Genomic DNA, 27,034 nt, shown 5'->3' with positions numbered 1-27,034 from the left:
TGGGAGCTGCCAGAGTGCACAAAACATGATGTCCTCATTTTTCATGATGTTGCTGTTCATTTCAAGACTGTATCAGGTGGTCAGTAACACAAGACAGTTGCCATTTTCTCAATCTGTATACATCATTGTAAAAGAAAAAAAGAAATACAAATGCCTCAATTAAAAACAATAGATATGCAAACGTTCATGTGCAATGACACAGACAGTACTTGTATTTATTTCAATGAAAATTAGTTGCAACTATGGCCTTGACAAATTGTGCAGCAGATGCTTTTATGATTTTCCACCTCTAGTGGGTGCTATAGGTAAAGCTAAGATCTGCAGGCTCACTGAGCCCTATGATAACCAACAGTATCTTTTTTTTTTTTTTTTTTTTTTTTTTGTGCTGAAAATGTACGAAACCTTACTTATATGTGAAGGGAAAAAAATTACAGTGTCATTGTGTAATAAATTTCAGCAATTGCCTGAGACTTTATTTTCTACCAGCAGGTTTAAAGTGGATTTTCTAGGCCTGACAAATTAAATCCATAACAACAAATTAGGAACAAACTCTTCTCACCCTCCAATAAAGTCAAACAAATTGCCATATTTGTAGAAAAAAAGTGCAAAATTCTTTGAAAAAATATATTGAAAACCCTAAAAATGACATTCAAATGTTAATTGGAAAGTTCATCGGGATGCTACTTGCAAAACAGTTTTTCTTTTGCATCGTATCTCATTTTTTTTGCAGCATTAAAGAAACGCCCGCTGATGGTTCAGCGAGGTCCAAATGTCCATAGACTGATGCACAGTTTCTTAATGTCCCCACTTTGATGTCAGCATTTGAGAAACTATAGGATTGTCTAAAGGACTGCAGGAATTCACATGAAGGATGGAGAAATCCTGGAGTTTCTGTCCTTTTGTCTTCACAAAACAACACATTTCTTCTTCCTCTTCTTCTTTCTCAGTTTTCGATTGACTGCTAAAGCTTTTTTCGTTGCCTCCTTGAAAATGTCTTCTACATTTTCCTGATACTTCGCTGAACACTCGAGGTAGAGCTCTGCATTCATTTGCTGCCGGGTTTCCTCACCCTACACACAGAACAACCAACAATTAGACTGTATGACTGGGGTAAAACACAAAATCTGCATTTTGATGAAATCTGTTGTTAAACAAGATCAATTTGGTTATAAATTCTTGCTAGAGTTCTTCATCTTTCATATTACACCGCCTGTGAAAAGCCCTGGTTTCATAGATCAGTAAATGTTTGCAAACATCTTATTTTCTTACCTGCATGTAAGTGATGGGAGCCTGATTCATGGCCTTCAGCTTTCTTGCACACTCTTTATCCTTCCTGAGGTCAGTCTTGCAGCCAATCAAGATGACTGGTATTTCCTGACAGAAGTGCTTCACCTCTGGGTACCACTGGGTTAACAAAATGAGGATTTAAGAGACTCAAACAATGGGTGTTTGTAAGTGAACATCAGGCTTTGTTGCGCTGTAGGTCTGACTTATCTGACAGCATTTCTTTCTGTTTGTTTTTGCAGCACTGCACAGTCTATAGGGGATCAACGTCCACAGTGCCTCTCATAGAGCATGAGTTAATCACAGCTAAAAGAATGCAGCCAATGCCAACCTACCAACCTCTATTAATCATTTACTAACTGAACTTGTGCAAACCTGAAACTCTACTTGGACACAAAGAAATTCTTTAGATTCTTTGTACATGTTTAACTTGACACAATGAGGTTAATACCTTTATCAGGACATTTTCAAAGCTGGTGGGGTTGGTGACATCAAAACACACTAGAACCAGATTTGCCTCTTGGTATGAAAGTGGTCTCAGTCTGTCATAGTCATCTTGCCCTAAAGGAACAAAAGCAGGAGTTATTTGATAGATCATACGTTCAACACGCTAACACACCCATAGATAATAAACTATATGTGTAAATGAACAACAGAACTCAGAACAATTGCTCTGCTTTGATGCTACAGTCTGAAAATAAAGATATGATGTATGTGACAAAGCTAAAGGGTAAACTCATAAAACCACATCCTGACTTCAGCTTCCTCTTCTGCTGATGCAAGGCACTCTGCTGCTGTTCAAGACATAGTTCCTGTCATGGTTTTTACTAAAAATTAAATGGTTTTACACACTGCTTATGACATGAGTGTCATGCTCCAAAACAACAGAACAAGGGTAAATTTCAAACCAGTATCTCAATTTACAATTAATACAAAGACGCGAAGTACTCAGTATTTTGCTACACAACTCCAGTAGGTTTATATATATATATGAGCTCTACAGACTTAGTTCAGCTAAAATACAACTGAATTGGTACAACTGAATGGAAATTATCTTAGATTTATGCAAATAATAAAACAAATGCTCAAACATATAGTTACTATTATGGGGGGATATTAAACTGGAAGTGAAAATGAGATAATAATAATAAAAAAAAATATGCATTAATTTATTGCAATGAAAAAGCCTTTAACACTAAATTTATCAAATGAAATTTAATTTAGTAGCTTCTAATTTCTGTTCCTGACAGATGATGCTGATGATGCTGTAGTATGAATATTGACCTTTACCACTTCCTCTGTGTCCATCACTGTCAGAATAAGATAAAGACTACAGTTCTCAGGCTGCGAGGCTGCGGGAACTATAATGTCTTTAAAGATAGAAAACCACCATTTGCCTTTCAGGCAGTCATCATTGACCTCTGAGTCTGCTTGTGTGTGGTATTTCTGACGTTTTTCTGCTCAGTCTGCTCCAAACCCTGCTGTCTTTTTATATAATGTGAAAGTGCGAATAATGTGTTGTCTTGAGAGACCGAACTGGAACATGAATGTTCATCAACAAATTATTGTCGTCTTACCGGCTGTATCATACAAGTTGAGCTTTATCTCTTTTCCTCCTAGAGAGATAGTTGTGACATATTTTTCAAACACTGATGGTGCATATTTCTGTTTTTGACACACAAGAAAAAAAGATGTCAGATTTATGTACACATCCGGGATTTTCCTAGTTATAAAATATTATTTAAGAACTATACAAGGAAACTTATATTTTACTTATACTTCATTATTTTTACATTTATGGTCAGACATCATGTCTGTAGTAATAAACTGTATGGAAAGGCGTTGTACAGCTCCTCTTACCTCTGGAAAATCACCTTTGGCATAAACCATCAGAAGAGATGTTTTTCCACAGCCTCCATCTCCTACAATCACAATTTTCAGTTCCTCTCCTTTTTTTGTGGTACCATTAGCAGTCCCAGCACCATTTTGCGTCATTTTGCCTCCAGACAAGTCAAAGGGGTGCCAAGCAGAAAAAGGCAGAAGATGCTCCCTCCAGATTTAAGTTAAATTCATGACTAAGCCTACTGAACCCACATCTGGAAAGCTGAGATGAGTTTCACACACTGTGTAGAGAGAGGAACAGACAAGCCTCATGTTTCACCAGGTAGCTCACCGCTTCCTCTTCCTGTCATGCTGACGTTTCTAACTGACCCCCTACACTTCTCTCCTATCCCATCATCGGTCTGCTCACTGAGTGCACAGAAGTGCTGTAGCTGAGGAACACATGTATGGCTGCTGAGTAGCTGCTCATACTTCCTCTTTTGCATGCATCTGCTTATTTCACTCACTGGGTGTGTACTCACACCGAGGTACTGCCTCTACTGATTGCGTGTATATATGTGGGAGTTTTTTTTTTTTTTTTTTTTAAAAAACACTAAATGTTATCACTTAAGTTAGGAATGTGTGACATGGCGTTGCTCTGATAACTGCAGATGGTTGTGTCCTTACTGAGTGGATCTAACCTTACACTTTCCTTTAAGCTATTTTTCTACACAAACAAAAGCGAAAGCACAGATACAGGAGATTATGTTTTGGCTTGGCCACTAATTCAACCATATCAGGTTGAGAGATTAGATTTATGGATACTGTTTTAATTAATTAAAGTGCAAAAGTTCCTGCTTTGTGACAGTTTTCAACTTGAATCAACATGTACACCTTAAGAGCACTGAGCATCCACCAGATGCATTTAGATTAGATATATATATATATATATATATATATATGTCAGTATATTACTGCTAATGTGGTCAGTTTGAATGGTTGAATCATTTGAGTCATTTGAATCAAAGTTGAACACCAGGACAAGCTTTTCTCTCATCCTTCTGTGTAATCAGGACTTGATCTTATTTTTGGCAACAAGCTAATTAACTCAACAAACAAATAGGCTGGAGATAGGATTCGAAGGCGCAGGATGACACCTAAACAGGACACCATGACAGGCTGCTCGGAGACATGATGACTATATCTTATCGGTTTTTAAAATTAGATTAGCTTTCGGGTCAGCGTTGAATGTTGCCAGTTACAGTGAAACACTGAGCCAGATGTGGTGTATCTGCATGAGATGCAGGACAAAATGCAAATCTGGCTTTTAAATTCAGTTTCTTTACTTTAATCAACACTGCACATAAAAAGAGAATGAAATGGGGGAGGTTTGGGTATATTTTTAGCAGGGATGATAATCACAATCAGATCAATTATAGTGTCATGTAAGAAGAGGTAATAGAGAATAAGCATACGTTAATATGTTCAAATACATTTGCTCCTGAACATTTTAGCTATCTTGAAAGCCCAACAGGCTTCTAAGTCAAATTTAAATGGGGTTACTGTGCTAAAAGCACAGCCATTAAAGAAAGCTGTCTCCTTTAAGGGAAAAGACAACACCCTTTACTGTGCTTTTGTATTTTATCTTTAAAGCATTATTGTACACATTTTCATTGTTGACTCCAAATGACAAGGGATGTTTACTACACATTTTGATTTTATATGCTAAAATACTGCTTTACACCTGGGCCTGAAAATCCTCTTTAAAAAATGTAACTTGTGTCAGTTCTCACAAAATAGAATAAAACACATTTGAAAACGAGTTACTGCATAGTCTATTTATTTAAATACACCCCATACACATACATATTTATAATACTAAGTAAAAGTGACTAAATCACAAGACATATTACATTTAAATGCATGCAGATATTTCAGAGCTACAACGATATGTTGTTTTAAATAAATACGGTACCAATCCAAAAAAGATCCTTTAAAAAGCGATTGTGTCCATAAAAAGACACAAAGCTCCGAGGATGCCTGCATTGATTCAGTGAACAATCCATAAGAATGAAAAGCTGAAAGTACAAAAGATCATGTGGCAGTGTGCTTGTCTGCTTCTGATTCCAGAGAAATGAGCCATCCACTGTTTTCATATGCTTCAAATCTTAAAATTAGTCACGTTTGGTTTATAATAAAGTCTTCTTTAAATAAAATGTATAATATATAATAAAAAGTGCTTGCTTGACTTACACAGTGAAACTGGAAGCCTCACATAAAGCCTGTAAAGAATATTAAATGTATCCTACAGAATATCCACACGCAGTCAGCCTCTCATCAATGAACAAAGAACAATTGTTAAAATGTTTTTCGCCGTGCAGAGAGACAGCTGTCCTGTGGAAGAGAGGCCAATCCCTTGTGTGGAATATTCCAGTCTGTCAGCGGTAAAGCTGAGCGCCGCGACCCACTGGGGGAATGTGTTGGGTTTTTTTCTCTCTCTCTCTTTCCCTGCAAACAAAAGGCCTATAAATAACCTGATTGGTGGATTTCAACGGCAACTCTGAACTAAAGTTACATTTCCACTTCTTCTTACACATACATCACTTCATAAATTTGCGGCCACTGCAGTATAGGCTGGGAGGATAAACAGCCAACCTTGAGATTAAAAAAAAGGGTGTCAGCAGCCTCGTGACCTGACTGCGCGCTTGGTGGTTGTTCGAGGGTAAGAACTGTGAACAGGAAAAACAGGCCTCTTGTCACACACACTGCAATCGGTGTGTGCCCTGGTGTACTGTAGACACACTGGCATCGAAAAAGCGTGCGTGGCAAGCACCGTTAACCCAGAGATACACCTGGGGACCCCCTTTACGCATGCAAATAAAGACCCTCCCACCTAGATTTTTAACTCCTTCACCGAAAAAAATCTGAATCGCATCTTATTTGTTTCCTCTATCTGGTCTGCGGCGCTTTAAACATTTCGTGTCGGTTGGTTGATGGTCCGCTGTTTGTATCGAACCAGAGAGAGCACGCGCAGAAGCCCGAAGCACCCTTCACCCAGATACAAAGACAACGCGGCGTATTGCAGAGGATTCCTGTTGACCTTATATGGCAGTGTGGGGGAGCAGCAGCGCGCTCGAGCTCTCATGGCAACCATCCAGAGCTCTAGGATTAAAGCCGTTGCCAGGGCAAGTCAGCCCGACAGCCTGAACATGCAGCTCTTATTAAAGTTTCCTTCCTCACACGTACCGTCCTTCGTCTTTCATCATTTTCTTTGTCAAACATACACTATTTCAGATTAAACCACCCAGCTACAGTTGATGAATCAACTTCCTTTTTTGAATCTCGTTGAAATACGACCGACCTCCTCGAGGGGGGGGGGGGAAAAGGCGCACTCCCGAGCCTCACCCAGTTATGGCGCAGCAACATTTTTACAGCACAGTGCTCCCTTTGTCTGTAAAGAAGCCATTTTGAGACAGAACAGCAGAGAAACCACTGAGCACGTACAGTTTACCACCCAAAGTGTCTCTGGATGAGGGGAAGCAGTGAAAAACACAAGATTTCTCCCTATTAGACTCTGTTTGTTCGTTAAAGACTTGGATTACTTGTTTTGAATACTAACTGTAAGTTTATTATATCAAGCAAAAAGAAATGTGGGTTATAGCAATAATTTTAAAAGTGAACTGAAATCATCTTTTTGTCATTAAGTTGCATATTAATGATATATATTTCAAAAGAAAATTAAAGTGCTGATAAATGACTTGGTAAATAAAGTGAAATAGCTCAAATTCCGTTACCTTCACCCAATTTTCCTTGTGGTTTCATATGATGTAGATCACATAGAAATGTCGAGATAGACGAGGTTATACTCGACTGCAATCCTGTCTTCAAGAAGAGATGGTTTGCATATTGCCCACACTGATGATGCTTGAAGATGCATATTCGCTGGCTGAAAGGGGAATGCAACCACTGATTAAAAAAAACTTTTCAAAAGAGCTGTCGTGCTAATGGATTCCTTCCTTTTCAGGGGACGCTTTCCTGACCCATATAAATGCCATTAATAGAGGATCCGAAGATGGAGCTGAAAGCAGTCATCCTGTCCCTGCGTATAGGCCTGTTAACTGCATTTCACCAATGTACTGAGGTAAATATTTTCACAACAGACGTTTTCCCTGCATCTGTTTCCTCTTACATTCTTTTGTTTGTGTTTTAAGTCGTCGTAGAAGATGTGCTTTTTTCATAGGAAAAAAAGGAAAGCGAGTCTACCTGAAAGGACTTCTTTAGATATTCAAATGTACCCTTGAGGCAAGGTCAAGCCGGCGTTTACACTTTGGACGCATTTGCCTCTTAAATGGCCGTGCTTGACGTTGTCTCCACTGTTGCAGGACAGGGCACAAGCCAAGCCATCTTGCTGTTGTGAGAGGAAGTGTTTAAAGTCATTAATCAAAGCAAAAGGGTAATCATTCAACACTAAAAAAAATCAAATGTAAAAGCACATTTAACTATAATAAATAGACCATTAGTTTATTCATGGCCTGCTTTGGAACTGTGGTACAAACCCAGTATATTTATACACCAGCATGCAGTGAACATTATGAATATAGTTGGCTATTACAGAACTTATGTGACTAATCTCATGATAGCTCAATAGAAATATAGAGACAACATACCAACACTTAACTGCATGCCTCACATTTGATATTATTCAATTGTAAAAACTGTTAATTATAAAAGAATTGAACTTACTCATTGCTACTCATTTCCTACAAGGCCATAAGTGCATTGCCAACATTTTGTCACTTTAACTGTGGATTTTCTATCACACATCTCCAAAATCATAAAGCTGTTTATTTACAATATTTGGTTTCTTTTCACTTAAGAAATATAAATACTATTATATGGGTGTGCCATGACCTAGTTAAGACAAAGATGGTTTCCAGGCAGAGGAAAAAAGGTTCAAAATGTCAGGGTATTACATCCAGCACATTCTCTTCCATCTTCTCAATCCTTTAAAAGGAGCAATCATAGTTTTATCATAGTCCGTAAGAGATGAGGAAATCAAGTGTTAGATCCCTTTTGGAACAAAGGAAACCCATATAGGCCATTGAGTCCTGTTTAAGGAAAATGGCTGCCGAGAGCGCTCAGCCCCCTCTCCCTGCTCTCTGTTGAAGGACTTCTGAGCCGTGCCTCTAATAGCAGACAGCTCCACTGCTGCTGCGCTCTGATTGGCCCGTTGAGCTACTGCTGTTAACCAGCCAATTGCCCGATCACTGCAAACAGGCAATGTCAAACAAAACCCAGTTCGCTCGACGAAAAAGCAGTTCGTCAAAACAATAATAAAAAATAATAAAAAAAAAAATAAAAATAAAAAAATAAAAACAGCTTTGGTTTTATACTGTGTAATTCACCACCTCCTCGATTATTTATAAGCTAAAACCCGAGAACCTACACTATAGTTTGTTGGTTTGGACTGGACTAACTGTCGATGTATTGAAACAAACCGCCGCATTCCAACAGTCGCAAACCCGAGACAAACAGCTAATTTTAACAGCTAATAAAACAAAATTGGTATTTAAGTCCAATTACTTTGCAACAAATTTAACTTTAACTGTCAGCTATTAGCTCTAGCATAGTCATATTCGTATAAGTCCCGACGTGTCTGAATTTATAAACGGCCACACGTCTGAACAAACGCTCGCGACCAAATCAGCTTCATTAGCTTTTCGAGGCAGTTAAGAAGATATTACCCCCTGTGTCTATCTTGTGTTGCCAGCTAGGTAAATGCTATCGGCAGATTCCACAAAAATTATTCAGGGGTTTGTGGACACTAAACTGTCACTATTTCTAAAGTAAGTCTGTGTATTAATTTCGCTATTGCCATTTAAACGGCCTTGAGCACCTCAATTTCATGGAAAGTGTCTGTTTATTTACATTACCGATGGAAAGTGAGGCAAGTTTGTAACGAAAGTGCGACAAGCACAGGGGGTGGGCAAGCCTAGCGGTGTATTGTGGGAGAGACAGCAGCTACAGACCAGAGGCACACAATATGTGCTGGCTCTCGCCTAAAAGGAGGCAGTATTCTTCAAGCTAAATCATGTAATGTAAACGGCAAAAGGAAAGCGATTTCATCTTTTCGTCAATTAAAAAAACACTCGATCGGACGAACAATGTCCAAGCCAGGGGAGAGGAACAGATTGAACGAAGACCATGGCAGAAAGCAGAGTTCAAGTAAGCTTGTTCTTTTTTTCCTCTTTCTCCAGTCCTCCTAATGCCTGTTTTCCGAAAGTGGGATATACGCTAGATCCCATTTTCGCTATCACAGGGGTTCCCTCCACCACCAAAGTCATGCATCTGTAGCGTTAGGCATTTTAAAATTGTTCGGGGCTGGCAAGAGGACCGTGTTTAGCGCTGCTTGCCGATAACGTTAGCTCTTCTCTCCTTGTCGCTGACTGCCGTTTCAGGTTTGGCGAACGGCATGGACAGTCATCCCGTCTGTGGCTCGGCGGAGAAGCGGAGTCACCACTGGAGAAGTTACAAGTTGATAATCGACCCGGCGCTGAAGAAGGGATCGCACAAACTGTACCGCTACGATGGACAGACTTTCAGCATGCCTGTAAGTGCCGCCTTTGACGCGGCGAAACGGCTACAATAGTAACCGAGTAGCCGACCTCCATGATATGTTACAATGTGCCCGTGTTGCCGGGCATGTTCAGCATCTTGAACACCGAGTCGGAGGTCTTAATTCTGATCAAAAACCTCCTCTGGATTTTACAGGACTACTTTTGAAACAAGTTAGTTCTGTGAAGTTTCTTGGTGGGATGTGTAACAAGATTGTGTGACCCCCCTTTTCTCCTACAGAACCCCGGGATACCACCGGTGGACATCGTCCGGGACCCGAGGATCGGTCGTCTTTGGACCAAATACAAAGAGACGGACCTGCCGGTGCCGAAATTTAAGGTATCTGCAGGAGCAGAAGCTTGATTCACAAATTTTCCTTATGGAGAAGATGTGCTGTCAGAAGTTGCAGACACACCCCCCTCCCTGTCAAGTTTAGGATGTGGAGTGATTGTCGGAAGATTGATTCTACCATCTGCTCCGATGCATGCTTTGATTTCAGGACTTTGTAACATTAACGCATTAATTCAACACTTCTCAAGCATCATTATTCTCGTCTCAGCTGTCAACTGTTGCCCCACATCTTGCAACATTAATCCGGCGGAACTTTGCCTTAACTCCTGTCATTCTTCTCCCAGATCGACGAGTGTTACATCGGCCCGGTCCCTCCAAAAGAGGTGACTTTCGCCAGGCTAAACGACAACATCAGAGAAGGATTTCTTACCGACATGTGCAAAAAATTCGGAGAGATCGAGGAGGTTGAGATCCTGTACAATCCGAAGAACAAAAAGCACCTAGGAATAGCCAAAGTTGTTTTTGAAACCGTGAAGTCAGCCAAGGTGGCTGTTCAGTCGCTTCACAACACGTCTGTGATGGGAAACATCATCCACGTGGAGCTGGACCCAAAAGGTAAACAGTGATTCATTCATTCAGAGCGAAGACGTTCTAGCTGCGCTTGTGCAGAGTCCATCAGTTACCAGACGCATCGGCAGAAAAATATTAAAAAGGTTATAATTACGTGTTTTGAATTTTTAGGGTGACAGCAGTCACGTGTTCAGATTTAGATTCGTTGCCTGGAAACGTGGGATAATTGAATTTAATTGAAAATGAGTCCGTTCCCACAAGCCTGGAGCTGACGCTGCTGTGTACTCCCACTGTGCATAATTTCAGACCTGCAAACAAACACAAACCAATCTGTTCTCTTCACCTCAGTTTGCATCAGTAGAGGCACTTTTAAAAAGTCCTTTTAAAGTCAGTAATTATGTTGTTCTTTATAGTTGCAAACCTGATCATTTAATACTTTTTAATATGATGGAGTGTTTTTTTTGTTTTTTGTTTTTTTTTAGATTTTTGCACATGTGCTGGTTAAGTGAAAGGAAACGTGATTTAGAGGGTTAGAGTTTTTGTAATTATGGTGTTGGATATGCAGACATGTGTTGCTTTAAGCTGTTAAATCATTGTGTGACTACAGTAACTGAAAACAGTTCACACTTTTTTCTTTCTTTTCAGAAATGTTCATTTTTGATATTCTTAGACAACGAATAAGACATAAGTAATTTGTGATCACTTTTAATGGTCTTCCATCACCTAAGCCTGCTTTCTAAACCTGACATTAAACTGATGCATTTTTACTGTTCTGCAGGTGAGAATCGCCTTAGATACTTCCAGCTTTTGATGAATGGCAGCTATACTCCACGGACGCTGCCTGTTGGTGGAGAGGAAGCCAGAGAAGTTTCACCTCGGAGCCTGGCAGAAGCTTTGCTGGTAAATATAATAATAATAATAATAACTTTCAGCAATATGCATAGTGTTGTAGTTAATTTAAAGTCACTCTCTTAATTGTGCTACTTAGCATGAAACATTTTTTATTATGATTTTGTTCCATTGCATGTGGGTATTGTTACTGAATTGTAGTTTTGCTTTGTAGAAATAAGCTAGTTTGTCAACCAAGCTTACCCATAATTTGTCATTTATGTTACTAGTGCAACAAGAGGTAGAGCTGTGCAGCAATGATGCTATTCAGACCTTTGACTGTGGTCTGAACCTCAGTCATTGAAACTTGCACTTTGGCTTTGTAGCATGACAGTTTTCAGGGTTTACATAGAATGAATGTTTGTTTGTGACATCAGGATTGATCTCCATTGTGTTTGTTTCCTCACAGGCCTGCGAACCCATCCGCAGGTTATCGGAGAGCAGCTTGTCTGCTGTTGGAGGAGCATTGCCATCCAGCAGCTCCACAACCCCTCTGAGTCTGGAGACAGGCTACTCCAGCCTAAGGCAGGACACGCCTCAGTCCCAGGGAACCCCTCACACCCCACGCCAGGCAGGAACACCTTTCTCTCAAGACTCCAGTTACTCCAGTCGGCAGTCCACACCTGCGTATCAGTCCAGCCGTCCTGAAAGCTCCGGAAGCTACAAGTCTCGCAGACACGAGAGTAAGTTCCAGGATGCGTACAACCGCAGACCGGAGCGGCCTCAATATCGCAGCAACATGTATCGAAGCACATCATCTGAACAAGCTCCTTTTAAACTACACCAGCTCACCCCACCTGAACCTCCACCATCAACCCCTTCCTTCAACTACACTGCCCCTCCTCCTGCAACGCCTAACTTTAAGTCAGCCTTTTCACCCTACCAGGCTCCTTTGCCTCCTGCCTTCCCCCCATCAGAGCCAGCTTTCCATCACCCAGCCCAAAGGGAGGGTGAGTACCTCCGACCACCACAGCCACCACTGGCAGCTGCCACAGACTTTTTACCCATCAAGGAGAGACCAGAAACTCCTCCAATCCCAGAGCCGCCACCAGAACCCGTACCCCATCCGACTACCCCTCCTCCTCAAACACCAGAGGGCTGCCCCTCACCAGGCTCACCGGTGCTGGATCCAGAGCGTAACAGCCTGGATTCCCGCATTGAAATGCTTCTCAAGGAAAAAAGGACAAAATTGCTGCCATTTCTTGAGGAGCGAGACTCGGACAATGAGGTGCGAATGGAGGGAAGTCCCATTTCCTCCTCATCCTCTCAGCTATCACCAATCCCACCCTACCCCAGCGGTTCTCAAGGTGGGCAGCCAAATTCCCGTCCCTCTAGCACAGGCTTGGAGGATATCAGCCCGACACCACTGCCAGACTCGGATGATGACGAGCCCATTACTGGAACTGCCTCATTGATTAAGAGAATAAGCTCTCCTGTTCATGAGAAGGCAAACAACAATGACCTCAAAGATGGACCTTTTCGAGGCCATACTCCCACTGATAAAATGGACACGGTAAGGCACAGACACGTATTTGAAAATAACTACATTTGAAATGTTTCAGCTATGTTTGATTTTTCAAGAGACAGCAGAAGATGCTGCTGTAATCAGCTCTTAAAGTTTTGACTAGTTGGTAGTACTGTGGTGCTGATGGTATGTGTGCAGCTGTGAATGACAGTTATTCAGGGGACACAGGAAGTCAGGTGTAGTTTCAGATTGAGATAATACTCGTAGTAAAACCTCTCATTGTTTTTATTGATGTTTGTAAAGCAACAGCTCTTATCTGCGGTACCAGAAGTTTTATAACGTGCATATGCATGAAAATGAAACAAATACTCTCTATAAAGGTAGCTACTTGTTAGCGGTTTGTTGCTACTTTACTGAAAGAAACACAAATCAAACAGCAGTCACAACTCCAACAACAAAAACACAATCTGCATGATATACAACTTGCTGAGAAATGAAAATTTCCTTTACAGAGATGAAGAAGCTGATCTCATGATAAAACATTGTACAGTGATGTTGTATTTGTACATTTTGCTTTCTGCTTTGAAAGGAGAAATACGAGTCATTCTGCTGTTGCAGAATGAAGGGGTATTGTTTCCTCTTTCTAACACTCACTGCGAACACACACGCACATGGAGGAAAACAGTTTGGCTGTTGGCCCCATTCAGCACCTCACTTCCTGGTTTTGGCTGAGCCTGACAGGCAGGATTGCGTCTCTGTTCTCATATTCCAAGTTATCACAAAGCAAACAGTGTAAACGGGTCATTTGGGTAGCGATGCCCCTCCCGTTCTGAGTTTACTGTGCTTAGTTTAATTTCTCCAGCCGTTGTGACGGGGATCACTTTCTTATATTCAACAACAGAAGAGACTTCATTGTGATGTGTGTTTGATGTTAAAATCTTGCATAATTCTTGACACAAAGTTGCCTGAACAAACAGCTCTGTTGGAAAACACTCTGACCAAAGACGTGGGTCAGCTGTGTTTGACTGAATTTGTGGGCATACAAAACTTTGAACTCAGATCAGGTTTGAAGTCATTTGCGGCACTCATTTAGAGATAGTACCAAGGTGTCAGCTCTCACTCTGGCACTGACATATGAAATATGTTCCTCACCCATGAATATCAAAAGCAGTCAAGTATTGCTGGTTGGCAACACTTTTCCTTTACACATCTCTGCTATTGTTTTAGTCTGTTATTTTTGTCTTTTTTGTCGACATGTAACATATATGTTCGGTTGGCGAAACATTTGTTTTTCAAAACAGAGCAGTCATCCCCCCCCCGCCCAAAGGGGAAAATCAATCATTTGCAAACATCTTTTTGACTCTGTGTTTGAACCTGTGAAAATCCTCAACAATATCAGTAAAAACATAGGGAAATAAATATATAGATAACAGTAAGTTAAGTAGCTGACCTGATCTCAAAGTAATGGCAGATGATTACACAGATTGTACACAAGTTTGACAGGTTGTACTTTTTTCATACAGGGGCATCAGTCGTCAGGAGAAGATATGGAAATCTCTGATGACGAGATGCCAGGGGCACCAATAACCAGTGGAGACTGTGGCAAGGACATTGTTGTAAACTCTGCAGTATCCCCAATGCAGACCATTCCCATCCACCCTGCTGGCTACCACCCCTTACAACACCAAGCCGGTTTTCCCATCCCGCATCCTCACCTGGCCCCTCACTCTGCCGTGCCTCACCTGGCTGGTCACCCTGGAGTGCCTCCCCATATGCTTCCACATATGGGTCACTACCCTACTGGCATGATGTCGCTGATGCAAATGGAGCTGATGAATTGCCTACGGTGGGAGCACTGGAGCACGGTCCCCATGTCCTTCCAAATGCAGCAACAGATGCTGAGTCGTATGGCTCAGACTAGAGGGCCCTATCCATACCCTCATTTTATTGATGGTGGTGCATCTGGGCCATTTGGGGGGCCCTACCCACCTCTCTCTATGGGTGCTACACCTGCTAATACAGGAGCACTCGATCAACAGTGGCAGCATTCCAGTTTACCAAAGTTCAATCCAACGGTTCCTCCTCCTGGGTATGAGACAAAGAAGGAGGATCCCCACAAGGCCACTGTTGATGGCGTGCTGCTGGTCATTGTCAAAGAGCTGAAGGCCATCATGAAGAGGGACCTTAATCGCAAAATGGTTGAGGTGGTGGCTTTCAGAGCTTTCGATGAGTGGTGGGATAAGAAGGAACATTCAGCAAAGGTAAGTGAAAACAAATCATAGTGAAATCAGTAACACTCATTCATGTACTACCTAATCCTTTCTGCAGACCATAATATGTGTGTGTAGCTACAGCTGATTTGCCTCTTTGTGGTCAAACTTGTATGTACAGCCAAGAGTTTTGAATTAATAGTATGGCACCTGTCACAACTAAGTAGTGCCACAATGGATTTATCTGAGCTGACTTGTCTTGTTGTTGCTATTAATGCAAATTGCGCTGAAATGTGGTAAAATTTCACTTAGTAAAGTCAACCATTTTGCTAATTAATCATTTAAGTAATCTGTCAAGGGAAGATTTTGAATGTACAAGGTTTTAGCTTATGAGGATTTGTTGCTGCTTGTTTTATTTAATTGAAAATTAAACTGTTTAGCTTTAGCTTGTTGGTTTAGATTACACAGACAATTTCAAGACGTCTTCTTTTGTAGCCTGCAAAGGGAGTTTTTAATAATTTTCTAATAGTTAATTGAATAGCAGTTTGAAAATGATTGATTTGGGAAACTTATGAGTTGTTTTTGCATCTGGAGCAGGTTCTTTTTAAAAACATTCCAGCTGTAAGAAAAATTTTTTTTCTTCTTTTTGTTTTTGTCAGACAACTTTGACTCCAGTGAAGGGTGCTGAAGTAAAAGAAGAAGACAGACCCAAACCCAATAAGACGATTGGTTCCAGTCTGCTTGAAAACTGGAACAAGGGTGAAGGGCTTGGTTACGAGGGAATGGGTCTTGGAATTGGTTTGCGAGGAGCCATTCGCTTACCCTCCTTCAAGGTAAGATTTACATTTTCACTAAACATGGGGAAGAGAGTATTTGCCCCAGGTGAGTGCTGAAAAGTTGGCTTTTGTGCACAGGTAAAAAGGAAGGATCCACCTGAGGCTGCTGCAGCAGGAGACAGTAAACGAGCCAGACCGTCCACCCCTGTGGATGACGAGTTGGAGGATGAAGGTAACCCTTAGCTGTAAAAACAAATCTGATGCTCTACTTATGCAGTCCTTTTCAAAAACCTAATTTTCTGGGTGGTAAACTTCTGTCAGACCGGGATCGAGATGCAGCTGAGTTCCCTTTGGATGATTCCAAAATGGATGGCGACGGCACATCAGCAAAACGACGGCGCGCGCGACCACTTGAATTGGACAGTGAGGGAGAGGAGGAGGCGGACACATCAGGAAAGGAGGAGTCATTGTCTGACAGGGAGGATGAGGAGCCAGATCAAGTGAAAGCTACAGACAGGCTCTCGGCGGGCAAGGTTTGCTCAGTCCTGAAATACAACATATTTGAGGTTTCTGTCTTTTTTCCCTACCAATAATTGTTTTTTATGATCTGTCTGGTCAACTTATAGAAGAGTGGTGATGAGGAGAGTGATGATGAAGAGGATAGAGACTCATCCAGTGGCAGTGCATCCTCAGATTCATCTGATGATGGTACTTCAAATATCTTACACAAGCATCTGGTTGGTTCCTGTTATGTTCCTGTTGTTTATGCTTTCTTGCCTTGTCGCTTGCAGAAGCTGAGAGTTCAGCTTCCTCCAAAGCCAGCTCAGACTCCTCAGCAGTAAGTTCAGACTCTTCGGCAGAAAGCTCATCCTCTGAGTACGAGTTAAGCTCAGAAGAGGAAGAGGAGGAAGAAAAAGAGACAAAAGCAACAGATGTAGAGGATGGCAAAGATGCAGATTCGTCCTCCTCTTCTTCATCCTCTTCATCTTCATCCTCTGATGAGGAGGACAGGGATGCAGACGTCAAACCTCCAAGTCCTCCAACAGGACCAGTCAGGGAGATCAAGGAGGAGTCAAAGGACAGGGAAGAGCTAAGTACCAAGTTTGTACGCAGGCCTCCCAGTCCAAAGGAGGAGGAGGTAGAGGACCTACAGCCACCATCAGTTAAAGGTGTCCCAGGTGATTGTCTCCTCCCACTTTTGATATAAAATGTGTTATCTTGGAGATTATTTTAAAGAAATATATTTTCTTGTCTTTTAGTCAAAGGGCAAGACATCCATGTCCATGGCAACATCATAGTGAAGTCTGAACCTCTGGAGCATGTAGCAAACCTTCGGCCACCCACTCCCACAGGAGCCCTGATTGAGAGTGACCGGGAAACTAAACCCCAAGGTAAAGCAGAGTCTGAACAAGTACCCTGCACCCCTGGTCGATTAACCGCTTCCCACTTAGATCCAAACACACCTGTCCCCAAATCAGGCTCCACATCTTTAATTCACCTCCCCCTCCCTCCTCACCCTACAGTAGAAGGTCGTTCCCTCCTCCACCCACCCACTGGTCCCCTGCCTGACTTCCCCCAGCGGCCCAGGCTCCCTACAGATGAGGATATCCCTCGCACTCCGGGCAGGGACTTGATGGAGCGTGCCCGAGGTCTGGGGAAATCCCAGAGCACTGACACCGTGCCCATCACACCTGGTAGTGATGCCCCTCTAACAGGTAGCAGTCTGTTGCTTAGCTCCCCTCACATCCCCGGTAGTCCATTTTCCTACCCTGCACAGTCCCCAGTTCTTAGTGCTGGAATCCCTCGTACTCCAGGAAGAGACTTAACATTCACCCCTGTCTTCCCTGACCCCACAGCGCTGGCACTTAATAGGAACATATCCTCTGACAGCCTCGATGATAGACCAGTTTTTAAAGAGCCACCCATCAACACCGTGCCAAACCAGGCCCTGTCAGCTGGCACAGAGCATTCAGCCAGCCTCCTTGAAGGTCTACCTACTGGTCTCTCTGTAGACATCTCTGAACCATCAGACACCACCCTGTCAAAGAAGAAACCTGGACGACCCAAAGGCAAAAAGATCTCGTCTGCAGAGGATGAGTCTTTAGAGCTCTCCTCTGATTCCACAGCTCTTTCTCAGGAAGCACATCTGGGAGATTTATCAATACAAATGTTGTCTGCTAAGTCACCCAAACACCCAAGCCTGGACTTCCGGGAAGGAGAAGGAGACCCTCAGACCATGTTACTTGCTGAAGATGGCTTCCTCTCTTATAAAGAGGAGGCACCTGTGGCCACGAAGCCGGCTCGGAGGACGCGGCGGTGCTGGGAGGAGATACTGTTGGGCAGCCTGTCACCCGTAACCACACCACCCCGGTCATTTTTCAGCCCACGCTCTGAATTTGAAGAGATGACCATTCTGTATGACATCTGGAATGAAGGTATAGATGAGGAGGACATACGGCTCCTGCAGATCACGTATGACAAGATGCTCCAGCAGGATAACGGCAATGACTGGCTAAATGACACGCTCTGGGTCAACCATCCTCATATCCTTTACTTCTTAACATGTACTCATTTATACAAAGTGTCACTTGTGTTTATCTTTACATCCCAACAGTCTAGAAAAAAAAGGCAATTAGTTCAGTTTGATATATTAAAACATTTTCTGTCATAATAAAATTGCTGCACATCAAAGATCAGCGCCCTCTGCTGGTAAAAAAGAGGAACTCTTCATAATTGAGTTGCAGAGGTTTTGCTATTTTTGGTTTCTTCCTTGACTTCCCTGCACCTACCAACATCCCTGGAGTGAAGAAAAAGAGGAGAGACGATGGCATGAGGGATCACACAACCGGCTGTGCGCGAAGTGAGGGATATTACAAAATTGACAAGAAGGACAAGATCAAGTATCTACAGAGCACACGACTACAGTCAGAGGAGCCACCGGTGGACACACAGGTAAAAGAAGACAGATTGCAATTGCCTAAGTTAGCTGCTAGGTTGAATACAGTTGACTTAAAAAGGAAACAGAGGCACTGGAGCGTGTTAACCTGTGTGTGAACTTGTCATCTGTGCAGGGTATGAGTATTCCCGCACAGGTCCACGCCTCCACCAGAGCTGGCTCAGAGCGCCGGTCAGAGCAACGACGTTTGCTGTCATCGTTCGCATGCGACAGTGACCTGCTCAAGTTTAACCAGTTGAAGGTAAACCAAAGTTAATGTTACTGTTGCCTGGTGGGAAATTTGGTACACACTAAAGAACAGTAATAAAAAAGGAGTCTTATTTTATTCTTGTAAATACTGTAAACTTTTTAATTACGTTATTAATTTGGTACTTTGGTCTCCACCAGTTCCGTAAGAAGAAGATCAGATTCTGTAAATCACACATCCACGAGTGGGGTCTGTTTGCTATGGAGCCAATTGCTGCAGATGAGATGGTAATTGAGTACGTGGGCCAGAACATCAGACAGGTGAGATATGGTTGACTGGTTTGTGCCAAATAGATTTTCTATGTCTAAACAAGTGTTTGCTTTTTTTTTTTTTTTTTTTTAAACAAATTATTCATTTACTCCCATCTTCATTGAGACTGTGTTCCTGTTTAGACCTGATGTTAACATGCATCCTGATTGTTGGATACTGGGTGTCTCAGTGATCATTTTCCTACTGTATATAAAAATGGATCATTCTTGTCTGTAAAGGGATAATGGACTTAGCTTCCTATTCTGCCAGAAAGAAGAGGAGGAATACGCTTCTCATATCTGGTCTATATAAGAAGAAATGAAAACAACACTGACTGGAGCAATTTATTGTCCTGTTTCTGATTAAATCAAGCTAAAGATGTTTTTACATACTTGTTATCTAGCTAGCTAAAATAAGATTACAGCACCCGGTGTTGCAATTTTACAATGCTGCAGATGCATCAACAAGTGCATGCTATTTTTGCAGAATCCCCAAAATTGCCCAGACAACATGCATTCACATTCTTCTGAGAATGTGGCCTCAAGCGTCCCAAACTATCCTGGGTCTGTATGTGTTCTCAACCCATTTACATGATCATCAAAATCAGATATCTGGGAATATTTAAACAATTGTAATAATCTGATCTGATGTGTTTACATGCACTTCGGAATGTCTAATATTCTAAAAGTCTTTGTTAATGTTATGAGTTCATTATCAGATTCATTTCAGAAGACGTACATGTGTGGTGATGTCACTTCCTGTTATTTTCAAAACATCCAGTTTTCATTGAACATGGCAGCACCAACTGTCTTGCCGTTGTCTAGACGTGGGAACTAATAAGTCAGCAAAATAGCCAGCGTTCGAATGCCTTACTTGTTTGAGGAATTGTCACACATAAACAAATGCTTTGTACTTTTGATTCTTTGTTTGCCATGTGCACACCCACCTGTACTTCACATATGAAACATAATTCAGGTTAAATCTACACCCCAAGGGGAAAACAAACTTAACCAGTGGTGTTCATGCATGCCTGGTGACAACGATGAGGCTGAATCGTCTGTTGGGTTAGACGACCATTTACTTTGCCAAAGCCCATATCTACGTTATTCCCGTCTAAATAGATAAAGGTCTGTGACCCAAGAGTACATTAGCACATCAAAAAATGTTTTAAGTTTTGATTCGCTGGTGTTATTTTCCCGTTTAGCTCAATAATAAGCTGCCCATAAAAAGTTCCAGCTCATGCGAGTCTGGTCTCATATAGCCATCAAGGAGATGGAGAATATCAAGGGTCTTTATTTCTTTGAGCGTGCAAGTTGTTTCCTCCTCGTTCCATAAATAATTCTTTGTTTGCGTCCCGCTGCTGCACGTTTTGTTTTTCTTTTGTTCTGCTTGGGTTACGACTGGTTAGCTTCTGTCTTTTCTAACCTCCTTTTTACATATTTTGTTTTAACTTCTTCTGTTAAAGGATTCTTTTGCACATGTACAACACTAAATAAATTGTATATATGGATTTACATGCACAAAGATATCAGAGTATTGGAGAGAAATCTAGGTGTGTAAATTCAGATTTCTCATAATTCAATTGTGTTATCTGATAATGGATATCAGATTGTGCTGTTTACATGATCACTTGAATTATTTGATAACTCAAGTAATCCAGAAATGATCAGATTTTTGGTGTGCATGTAAACGCCCTCATTGTGTTGTCTGAATGCGTTCACATGTGTGATCAGATCACCCTGGACACATGTTTGCACTATATCTAAACAGCACCAGATCTCGCTGGCCTTAGATGTAAATGGCCAAAAATAAATCTCAAACATTAATATTTTGTTGTACCACTGTTGCAGCCTGCATTCACAGTGGCATTGTTTTGATTAATTCTATTCAATGTCACAACATTAAATTCCATCGTGTTCCTTTTCATCCAGTAAAGTTTTACTCCAGATAACTTTACACAAGCAATAGTAAAAAAAATAACAAATAATCCAGTGATCTGTTCATTACATCATATAACAAGTGACAATCTTCCCTGACAGGTGATTGCCGACATGAGAGAGAAGCGCTATGAAGAGGAGGGTATTGGTAGCAGCTACATGTTCCGGGTAGACCACGACACCATCATAGATGCTACCAAGTGTGGCAACTTTGCCCGTTTCATCAACCACAGCTGCAATGTAAGGCAACATCAGGATTAGTACCATGTAAAAATCCAAGCTTGGGAAAAAAAAGTATTCTTATTTAAGTTTTGTTTCGTTTTTTCCTTGCAGCCTAACTGTTATGCAAAAGTCATCACAGTGGAGTCACAGAAGAAGATTGTGATCTACTCCAGACAGCAGATTAATGTCAACGAGGAAATCACTTACGACTACAAGTTCCCCATCGAGGACGAGAAGATCCCATGTTTGTGTGGGGCAGAGAACTGCAGGGGAACGCTTAATTAACGTCCAGTCCAGGTCAGAAAAATCTCCCATGTGGTGGAAAAGCACTGGCTGTTAAGTTTCTGTGACTTTTTGCCAGAACCTGGACAAGGAGGAATGGATTTAAGTGAGGAGGAAAGGTGTTGAGTCACCTGGATAGAGCTAAGCTACCTGTACGGCACCCTCCATACTTTAAACTTTAGATTGTTTACGATTTATGGTGCTCTTAACAGGGAAAACGCATGGTTTTTCTTTGTGTGAACACACACCTTGCTGGTGCAGCATTTTCTCCTCTCATCTCAGCATTAGACAGTATTTCAACATGAGTCCTTCCACATCCATTCTGGTTTGTGCAAAATCTTGAGACCTTCTCTCATTTTTCTCATAAGCTTTATCCACACATGTGGTACAAAACAATAGAAACACATGTTCAGCTGCTTACAAACACTGTTGAGACGCACAAATCTCCACAAGGTGGAAGGGAGGGGGAGGACTTCCATCCAGCAGCAGGTGGCAGGACAGCGAAGTTCCTCGCTGCTACCTCTGCATCACTTTCCCCTGAAATCAAACTAAAACAAAGCATCTCGAGCAACACAAAATGGTTAAATCATGCTGCAAAAACCTGGAATATTCAAACAACTCTCCAACTTCCACGAGCTAAAAATGGATCATGCTGCTTCCTATTAGTTTATGCAAAAGGTTATGATGAGGTGCAGAATTTGCATTAATCATTTTCCAGTGTTCTTTTTTGTTTGTTTGTTTTTGTTTTTTCGGTTTATTTTGGTAGTTTTCTTCATGCTTTTTTTTCTCCTTTCAAAGACACTATGTGTGTGCTTCAGTGTGAATGAGGCTCAATTGAGATGATAGTTTCGTGATGGTTTGAGAATGTGAGTGTACCGCCCCCTGTAGGCTGCAAGCAGAATTAATCATGCACCGTAAGAAAACAGAAGCAAAATCACATCCTGTCTTCATCCACTGAGCAGCAGCAAGCTAATCTGAGTTTTCAGCTTCGGAGGAGTTATTATTATCTCTTATTTTAAGTGCCATACGAATGTGAAACTATTTCTTTAATCTGATGAGGCTGATGTCTGTTCCTGTGTTATAACAAGCATGTGCAAGGACTTTCTGCCTATTTGGGGTGTTTGATGTTTTGACTTGCTTTATTTGTACCCAGGATGACTGGCTGATATCTGTGTGCTCATATGTTTCTCTTTAACTCTTGTTGTCTTGTACCAGTGTTTAATGTTTGCAGCGTCATTGAATAGTCTCTTCTGACCTCCTTACACAAGGGTTGCTATTTCTTTATATTTTATTAAGACAAAAGAAAGAATACTGAAAGCACTCAAGGCTTGCACTTCTGCTTCATACCCTCTTTACACCAGTCAGTTCCCTCTCAAAGACCAAGTCAGTCATTGCTTTTTTACTCACCTGGATTAATAATGGAGATTTTCCTTTTTTTTTTTTCACCACTGATGTTCATATTGTATATGATTAGTTGTACAGGCGATCTAAAGCTTTTTTTTTATCTTCAAAGAGGTAACACTTTTTTAAATGCATTTTCTTTCTCCTTTTTTTTTTAAACAAAAGACTGAGTATTTAAAATATTTTCAGGGATCTGTAAAGGAATCTGAAGGTTAAAAGGGTTGTTTATTTAAAGGAAAAGGTCCACTGTGTACAGGAAAAGCCTCCATCTCCCTTTTGAAAGATTGTTTCTTGTAGAAACGTCTTCATTTTCTGCCCATTGCGTTGTAATCCTAAAATGTGTAAATAATGTAACTGTGAATACTATATATATTTGTTCCCTGGGATTTGCTAAGTGAACACAGCTCAGCTGGTGAGCTGGTAGCAGGAAATTCAGCTTGTGTCAAGCTTCTTTTTTTCTTTTTTTTTTTAACTTTGTGTTGTAAATTCTATGAAAAATTGTTTGCGGTGTGGAGAATTAAAAAAAAAAGGTGCAGAATCGGCATGGGATGACGTCTGAAGCATCAGCCGGTTTCTCGTGTCTATTTATTATATGACAAATGTATAAAAAATTTAAAAAATAAATAAAGCAATTTTGCATACAACCATCAATATTAGTTTTGGTTTTGTTTTCATTAAGATGGTATGCACAATGTGACAAAAACAACATAACACAACAACATAAAAAGATTGAATAAAAATAATAATTGTCTCAAAAGAGCTCACACTGATACCAAATCTTCATAAATTACAAAATGTAATCAGTGTGTTTTGGCAGGGTCATGTGATCCATCTCAGATTACCAGGATTTTATTGTAGAACGAAAGGCAACCGGGATGTGTTTGATCAGTTTCTGTTGAGTCAGTCCACCATTAATCTTCCAGTGTGACAGCTGCAGGTAATAAAAGGTCCACACAGATCTGTCTCCTGCTGAAACTGGTGCATCATAAAGACAAGAATCAAACTGATGACCACAGACTAAGCTTAATCTTTCATTTAGAATCCACTTGTCAACATGTGTGTGCACACACATACACACACATAAAAAAACTTCCCTCACCAACCTTCCCATCTCCCCTGGGCACTGGGTAGGCTGGGTGGCTGTTCATCTCAAACTCGGGTCCTCTACCAGAATTCTGGGAGCTTGAGTGTCCTATGCAGTATCTTAGCTGATCATATCATATCTTCTGGATGGAGATGTCTGATGTTTCTCCAGATATCTATTGGAGCCACTTCTCCAATGTGGGGGATGCGGCCCCCAGTGCTCTGATGACCGCTGGTACTACTGCCTTCACCTTCCAGGCTTTCTCCAGCTCCTCCTTGAGTCCTTGGTATTTCTTTAGTTTCTTGTGTTCATGTTTCATGATATTTCCATCGTTGGGGATGGCTACATCGATCACCACGGCTTTTCTTTGCTGCTTATCCATGATCTCAATATCTGGTTGGTTAGCCACCACCATTTTGTCGGCCTGTATCTGGAAGTCCCACATGATCTTAGCCCTCTCATTTTCCACTATCTTGGGAGGTGTTTCCCATTATGACCGAGGGGTCTCCAGTCCATACTCTGCACAGATGTTTCTGTACACTATGACGGCTACTTGGTTTTGGCGTTCTGTGTATTCTTTGCCTGCCAGGATCTTGCAGCCTGCTGTGTGGTGCTGGACTGTTTCAGGGGCCTCTACACAGCCTTCACCTGGGGTCCTGCCTGGTGTGGTCTGGCTTTGTTTGCTCTGGTACTCAAGGCTTGCTCCTGTGCTACCATGAGTAACGCCTCTGTGCTGTCCAGTCCAGCCCTCTCTAGCAATTGGCAGGACTTGTTCATATGTGCCACTTCGGCTATTTGTCGGTGGTTCATCCCATGCAGGGACTTGCTCTCCCATGATGGTTCCTCCATTTCATTCTCCTCCAGGTTCCTTTGCCTGAGGCATTCACACAGTGCTTCATCCCTTGGAGTCACCTTTCTGATGTATTCATGGATCTTGGATGTTTCATCTTGGATAGCAGCCCTGATGCTCACTAGTCCTTGGCCTCCCTCATTGTGCTCAGTGTATAGCCTCTGGACACTGGACTTGGGGTGGAATCCTCCATGTACAGCTTCCATGTTTTAACATCTGTGGTGTGAATTTCCTCCTTTGACCAGCTTAGTATCCCAGCAGGGTATCTGATCACTGGCAGGGTATAGCTGTTAATTGCCCAGATCTTGTTGTTGCCATTGAGCTGACTTCTCAGGACTTGCCTTACTCGTTGCAGATATTTACCTGTGCCAGCTTTCCTTGTGGCTTCTTTGTGGTTGCCGTTTGCTTATGGTATTCCAAGGTACTTGTAGCTCTCCTCAGCATCTGTTATTCTGCCCACTGGGAGTGCAATGCCCTCTGTATGGACTATCTTCCCTCTCTTTGTTACCATAAGGTCACATTTCTCCAGTCCAGTCTCCAGTATCTCTTCAGTCTCTAACTGGGATAACAGTTGCAATTTGCGGATGTTGGAAAACTGAGCTACGAGTTGTTTTGATGTCAGTGTAGAATGTAGGTATCAAAGTATCCATACAGTACATTCAACATTCTCCTCATATAGCCCTGCTCACTAGTTTTACTAGAGTAGTAGCATTCCAACAGTGCCTTGTTTGCATCCCTTGTCCAGTGGTGTCTATTTTGTGTGTACATATATATATATATATATATATATATATATATATATATATGAGAGAGAGAGTATGTTTATACAAACTCACCTTTCACTTTATTAGTTACACCTTGTTGTAACAAATGTGTTCCACCAAATCCCAAATGTACTCTACTGGATATAGATTTGTTGGAGTACAGTGAACTCATTATTATGCTTGAGAAACTAGTTGGAGATTATTGGAGCTTTGTGACATGATGCATTATCTTGCTTGGAGTAGTTGTCAGAAGATGATACACTGTGATCATAAAGGGACGGACATGGTCAACATTAATACTCAGGTGGGTGGTGTTTAAATGAGGTTCAGTTGATACCAAGAGGCTCAAAGTGTATCTTTCATGTTGTTTGTGCCTAATTCTGACCTTACCAGAATGTCTGAATGTCACAGCTAAAACTGAAACTCATCAGACAAAGAAGCATTTTTCAAATAACGTCCAGTTTTGTTGACCATGTGTGAATTGCAGCCTCAGTTTTGTAGCTGACAGAAGTGGTACCCAGTGGGGTCTTCTGCTGTAGCTCATCTGCCTCAAGGCTGCATACCTTGCTTGTAACCAGTGATTGTTTGAGTTACTGTTGTCTATCGTTTCCAACCAGTGTACTTATTCTCTGACATCCAGAATGCATTTTGGTCTAGTCATCTAGTCACCTACCGCTAACTGGATATTTCCTCTTTGTATGTGAAAATCCCAGTAGATAAGCGGTTTCTGAAATACTCAGACCAATCTGTCTGGCACCAACAAATATTTCACATTCAAAGTCACTTATATCCCCTTCATTCCAAATTCTGATGCTCAGTTTAAACTTATGCAAGTCTTGACCAGGTCTGCTTAACTCAATGCATTCATTTGCTGCCATGTGATTGGCTGATTAACTATTGGCGTTAAAAAGGAATTGAACAGGTACACCTAATGAAAGTGGAAAGTGAGTGTATGGCATCTGTACTATAAAATGTATAACTTATGAAATTATATGTAAAAGTACTTAGAATACTGGTTTTCCTGATGTAGTTGGCTGAGGTGGAGCTCCCTTTGAACTGTTCCATCAAACTGCAACTAATGACTGATTTAACTGATTAGTTTTTTAATCAGCAAATTAATTG

At 41.5% G+C, this 27,034-nt stretch overlaps 2 protein-coding genes across 4 annotated transcripts; one reads left to right on the top strand and one right to left on the bottom strand.

The window, feature by feature from the left end:
- Positions 1 to 100: 100 nt before the first annotated feature.
- rhof (ras homolog family member F) lies at positions 101 to 7,032 on the bottom strand. 2 transcript variants are annotated; one of them, XM_041970154.1, is made up of 6 exons: positions 6,900 to 7,032; positions 3,145 to 5,613; positions 2,862 to 2,949; positions 1,736 to 1,845; positions 1,270 to 1,404; positions 101 to 1,070 (listed from the first exon to the last, which is right to left on the bottom strand). In XM_041970154.1, exons 2-6 carry the CDS (start codon positions 3,277 to 3,279, stop codon positions 906 to 908), a joined length of 633 nt encoding a protein of 210 aa, XP_041826088.1. In that variant the 5' UTR covers positions 3,280 to 5,613; positions 6,900 to 7,032; the 3' UTR covers positions 101 to 905. The 2 variants fall into 2 exon arrangements, with proteins under 2 accessions (XP_041826088.1, XP_041826089.1); XM_041970155.1 differs by lacking the exon at positions 6,900 to 7,032 and adding an exon at positions 5,705 to 6,538.
- A 131-nt stretch (positions 7,033 to 7,163) lies between these two features.
- setd1ba (SET domain containing 1B, histone lysine methyltransferase a) lies at positions 7,164 to 23,865 on the top strand. 2 transcript variants are annotated; one of them, XM_041970147.1, is made up of 18 exons: positions 7,164 to 7,246; positions 9,564 to 9,715; positions 9,961 to 10,059; positions 10,356 to 10,626; positions 11,360 to 11,481; positions 11,879 to 12,982; positions 14,458 to 15,195; positions 15,804 to 15,977; positions 16,059 to 16,152; positions 16,242 to 16,453; positions 16,547 to 16,628; positions 16,712 to 17,098; positions 17,180 to 18,463; positions 18,706 to 18,872; positions 18,992 to 19,117; positions 19,264 to 19,383; positions 21,412 to 21,549; positions 21,643 to 23,865. In XM_041970147.1, exons 2-18 carry the CDS (start codon positions 9,578 to 9,580, stop codon positions 21,814 to 21,816), a joined length of 5,430 nt encoding a protein of 1,809 aa, XP_041826081.1. In that variant the 5' UTR covers positions 7,164 to 7,246; positions 9,564 to 9,577; the 3' UTR covers positions 21,817 to 23,865. The 2 variants fall into 2 exon arrangements, with proteins under 2 accessions (XP_041826081.1, XP_041826080.1); XM_041970146.1 differs by lacking the exon at positions 7,164 to 7,246 and adding an exon at positions 8,847 to 9,330.
- The last annotated feature ends 3,169 nt before the right edge of the window (positions 23,866 to 27,034 follow it).

This window comes from Melanotaenia boesemani, chromosome 19 (genome assembly GCF_017639745.1).
Source record: "Melanotaenia boesemani isolate fMelBoe1 chromosome 19, fMelBoe1.pri, whole genome shotgun sequence".
In the NCBI taxonomy this organism is placed as follows: domain Eukaryota; kingdom Metazoa; phylum Chordata; class Actinopteri; order Atheriniformes; family Melanotaeniidae; genus Melanotaenia; species Melanotaenia boesemani.
The sequence above is the reverse complement of the archived record's forward strand: the minus strand, read 5'-3'. Positions and strand labels throughout refer to the sequence as shown.

Coding starts and splice junctions, on each gene's coding strand:
- setd1ba (XM_041970146.1), top strand. CDS start 9,270: ATGTCCAAGCCAGGGGAGAGGAACAGATTGAACGAAGACCATGGCAGA. Junction 18,464..18,705: donor GCTCTGGGTCAACCATCCTC/ATATCCTTTACT, acceptor ACTTCCCTGCAC/CTACCAACATCCCTGGAGTG. Junction 18,873..18,991: donor AGCCACCGGTGGACACACAG/GTAAAAGAAGAC, acceptor TCATCTGTGCAG/GGTATGAGTATTCCCGCACA.
- rhof (XM_041970154.1), bottom strand. CDS start 3,279: ATGACGCAAAATGGTGCTGGGACTGCTAATGGTACCACAAAAAAAGGA. Junction 1,405..1,735: donor TTGAAAATGTCCTGATAAAG/GTATTAACCTCA, acceptor TTGTTAACCCAG/TGGTACCCAGAGGTGAAGCA. Junction 1,071..1,269: donor CTCCCATCACTTACATGCAG/GTAAGAAAATAA, acceptor TTCTGTGTGTAG/GGTGAGGAAACCCGGCAGCA.